The 3,559-nt window shown below is 53.8% G+C and overlaps 1 protein-coding gene across 1 annotated transcript; it reads right to left on the reverse strand.

The window, feature by feature from the left end:
- Positions 1-2,043: 2,043 nt before the first annotated feature.
- On the reverse strand, positions 2,044-2,604 carry RPP25L (ribonuclease P/MRP 25kDa subunit-like). Its single transcript, XM_010079807.1, has one exon. The coding sequence runs from the start codon at positions 2,602-2,604 to the stop codon at positions 2,044-2,046; it is 561 nt and encodes a 186-aa protein (XP_010078109.1).
- Positions 2,605-3,559: the final 955 nt, after the last annotated feature.

The following is a 3,559-nucleotide window of genomic DNA, read 5'->3' on the forward strand; positions in this document are numbered from 1 at the left end:
CACTGCCGGTTGCCGCAGCACCCACAAGGGAGAGCTGATGCACTCAGCCAAGGGTAAATTTCAAACGGCAAAACAGAAACAAAAATCACTTTGCAGCTTTGAGAAGGTGTTAAACGCGCCCCTGCCACGAGGGAGGATTACACAGGCTGTCTGAGGATCCAGCTCTCTGCTAAGAGGGTGTTTTTAAAAGTAAACAAACACACATTGCTTGCTGCAATGTCAGAAGCAGTTTGATCAGACACGCGAACATCTTTACTTGGCATTTACCACTAATCTGCTAATTAGCCAAGAAAAGCAGTCTCCTCCTTAGACGTACCTGAGTAGGAGCCAGGAACAGCACGAAGATAAATCAGCTTAACTCTGTCCTGTCCCCAGGCTCCCCCTGCGCTGGCACAGCAGAGGGGTCTGGGCATTTCCCTGAGCACCCCGAGCCCCAGGGACAACGGCGGGGCCGGCCACGCAGAGCACGATGAGACCAGCAGAAGGGAAAGGGGGGGAAGGCGAGGTGCGTAAAACTGTCCTGGCTTGTGCTGGGCACCTGGCTGATGTGAAAGCTCGTGTTGATGCAAAGCGAGCACCTGCATGCTGCACAGGCAGGGGAAGCCTTGGCTGTGAAGGTGTCAGGTCACAGGGGTAACACACCGTTTCCCTCCTGCTCCCCTGATTCAGTTAAAAACCCTTCTCTAAGTGCTGGTGTTGTTTCCCATTGCCCAGACAAGGCAGAGCAGCAGGTCCAGCTGGAGCTCGCCAACACAGGCAGTGGCCCCAGAAGAGCGGGCGGGCAGGACAGGCAGCACTCGGGACACAGTGTGAGCAGCAGCTGTTCTGGTGAGAGCGCAGCCTGTCACAGGGAACAGCACTTTCTTCCCGCCCAGTGTTACTTACCCACGCTGCTCCAGAAGGGAAATTGCTGTGCAACAGAAGATGCTCAGCGGAGTTTTGGCTGAGCATTTTTCAGAGTGCAGTCCTAGTGAGTTTATAAGAAAAACAAAGAATACCAAAAAGCTTCCCAGAAAAAAAAGCAACCTTGACCTTTCTTGGATATTAAAAGTGAACAGAGAAGGCAGGAAGAAAACCTTCCCTCTGCATCAGGGTGCATTTACAGTCACGAGAGGAAAAACCTCAGAGCAGCTGGTCCCCTCGTCATCAAGGAGACCTGAAAGAGCAAAGTTTCAGCTGGCAGCCAGCCCCACTAGCAATGCTCAGAGGGTGACCTCCAGTGGGATGAGAAAGACATGACAAACTTCATGTTACGTGAACAGGAAACTTTATTTTAAACCCATCTCTGTGCACTACAAAGGAGCAGAAAGAGGAAAGAACAGCGTCCTTTGGAGCCTACAGTTACCACCACCCCAGGGCACTTGCACAGCTACAGGATTTCAGGCTGGTTATGCCATGAGTTGACTGCGGCTGCTTTGGCAGAGAAAGGCGTAACCATCAGCTCCACCAAGGTGAAAGCAGGACAGAAAGAGTGCAATGTGCGCACAACCGCACACAGACCTGTATCCCTGCAGTCCTACATTCAAACCGCCTGACGGGTTCAGCAACAGATGAACTTTAACGCACTGAAGTGGCCAACCCAGCCCCGTGCCCCTCTGTCCAGCTCCAGCCACGCAGGCAGCAGCCAGCAGAATCCACACCAGGTCCCACCTCTCCTCCATACCGAAGCCAGAGCCACCTCCACCCGCTACATGAGTGGGTGCCTGGCACGTGCGCCTGCTGCCTGGGCTGCCACGCTGCCCCAAGCAGCCGAAACCCCGCTCAGTTCACCGGGACTCACTGATGAGACACCAGCAGTCCTTACTCAAGCAGAGACGACACCTGTCTTCCCTGAACCGCAAAGGCCTGGCAGCCTTTGCCAAGGGAACTTGTCAAAACACAGTTTCAAACAGCTACAATCACATCAATTTTGAAACAGTTCACTTCTCCTGCCCTCCCCTAACAACTCTACAAGCCCCCGTGTTCAGCAGCAGCTTTCCAGCTAGAGCAGCTGGCTTGTTTCCGTAAGCCCCCCAAACTACACCCAAACGCAGTGTTGACGCCTCAGGACTTAGTGCAGGACTCTCCAGGTGCTCCTCCAGCGGACCGAGGGTGCTTTTCTGTTCTCCCAGCTCCCCTGCCTCCACCCTGCTTCCTCTTCATTTGGCCCTGGGACTCTGCTTTAAGTGTCTCAATCCAGAAGGCGTCAAAAGAGCCCGGAGCCTGGTATCCTGGCTCCTGGGGATCAAGGGCATCTTTGCTGAGTAGGACACATATGGCAGGAATGTTTCTCTTCACTGTCAAGGCATCAAGGCCTGCCTCAGGCACAATGGGTTCCCAGATCTCTTCAATCTGTTTGAAGAGCACTTTGGTGATCTGGTGCAGCTCTTTGAGCCTTCGTTTCATGATTTCCACACAGGTGATGGTCTTGCTGACAGCCTTGCCTGAGCCAGTGAAAAGGATCTGCCTCACCGAGTCCAGCTCCATCTTGCCCATGGCGTAGGCCATCAGATTTCTGATTTTGCTCCCATCCTTCACTTTCATTTCAATAATATTAGGTGGCAGGTCCATGAAAGGAAGAGGACAAGGTTTCTCCACAATTTTGGTCTTCTTATAATTCTCCATTCTGCAGTGCTGAAAAGGAAAATGGATCCATTAATGCAAACTCCCACTACAACTGCTGTGCGAGGAAACTCTAACCACTGTGACTCTCAGCACTGGGCCCCAACAGCCAGGTGGTGAAAGGAATGGGGCTGGTGTTACGGCAGAGTGAAATAAAAAATACAGGGAAAAGCACAGAACAAATGGGTGAGCTGAGGTTATCGGGAGCAGAAGCCAGCGGGATACCAAAAACAGCTGCACCCCGTGAACCACACTGGAACATGCACACGATGAACCCAGGCACAGCTCACCTGCAGCAGCTCAGGTATGTTACAGAAACAGGCTTGTGGAGCTCTGAGCCCCACGACTGGCCTGCCTCGGTTAAAGGCCAGGGACTGAATATTTGATGAAACAGTGCACCAGTCACAGGGAGACACCAAGTCTTGGGTTGCAGGCAGGAGACACGTGGACAGCAAGAAGCAGGACAACAGAAAGCCACACAACGAACAAAAAAATGGTTCTCCAAGGGAAAGTGAAAGGCAGAAAGGTCTGGTCTCTGCAAAGGCAGGGTCTGTCTACTGGCATCCTGACTGAGGCCTGCGTGATCTTTGTACGGCATCTCCCTCCCCATCACAGAAAGCCCAAGGTGCCCAAGCACAAAGCGCTAAGGCTTTGTTGTCTGCAGCCTCATGAGCCCTGTTTCACCCATACCCAGCACTTTGTACTCCATCCCCTACGGAGGCAGGGCAGGTCAATGCTGCCTCTCTGTACCTAGGAAGCACGTCCCTCCCACGGCCCTCACCGCCAGCATGGCAGCACGACGCCATGGGTGGCAGGGGCTGGGAACACCGCGGCTACGGGGGACGTGTCTGCAGGCTGCCAGAGGTCGGGAAGGTCAAGCTCCCTGCTGTATGGGTTAGGAAGGCCAAGCCACGGCTGGGCAGCTGTAACCGGGCGGGTGAGGGGACCTGGTGAAGCC

The sequence above is a fragment of the Pterocles gutturalis genome, unplaced genomic scaffold (assembly GCF_000699245.1).
Source record: "Pterocles gutturalis isolate BGI_N339 unplaced genomic scaffold, ASM69924v1 scaffold27169, whole genome shotgun sequence".
In the NCBI taxonomy this organism is placed as follows: domain Eukaryota; kingdom Metazoa; phylum Chordata; class Aves; order Pterocliformes; family Pteroclidae; genus Pterocles; species Pterocles gutturalis.

Excerpts from the sequence above, each read along its gene's own strand:
- RPP25L (XM_010079807.1), bottom strand. The coding sequence starts at position 2,604 with ATGGAGAATTATAAGAAGACCAAAATTGTGGAGAAACCTTGTCCTCTT.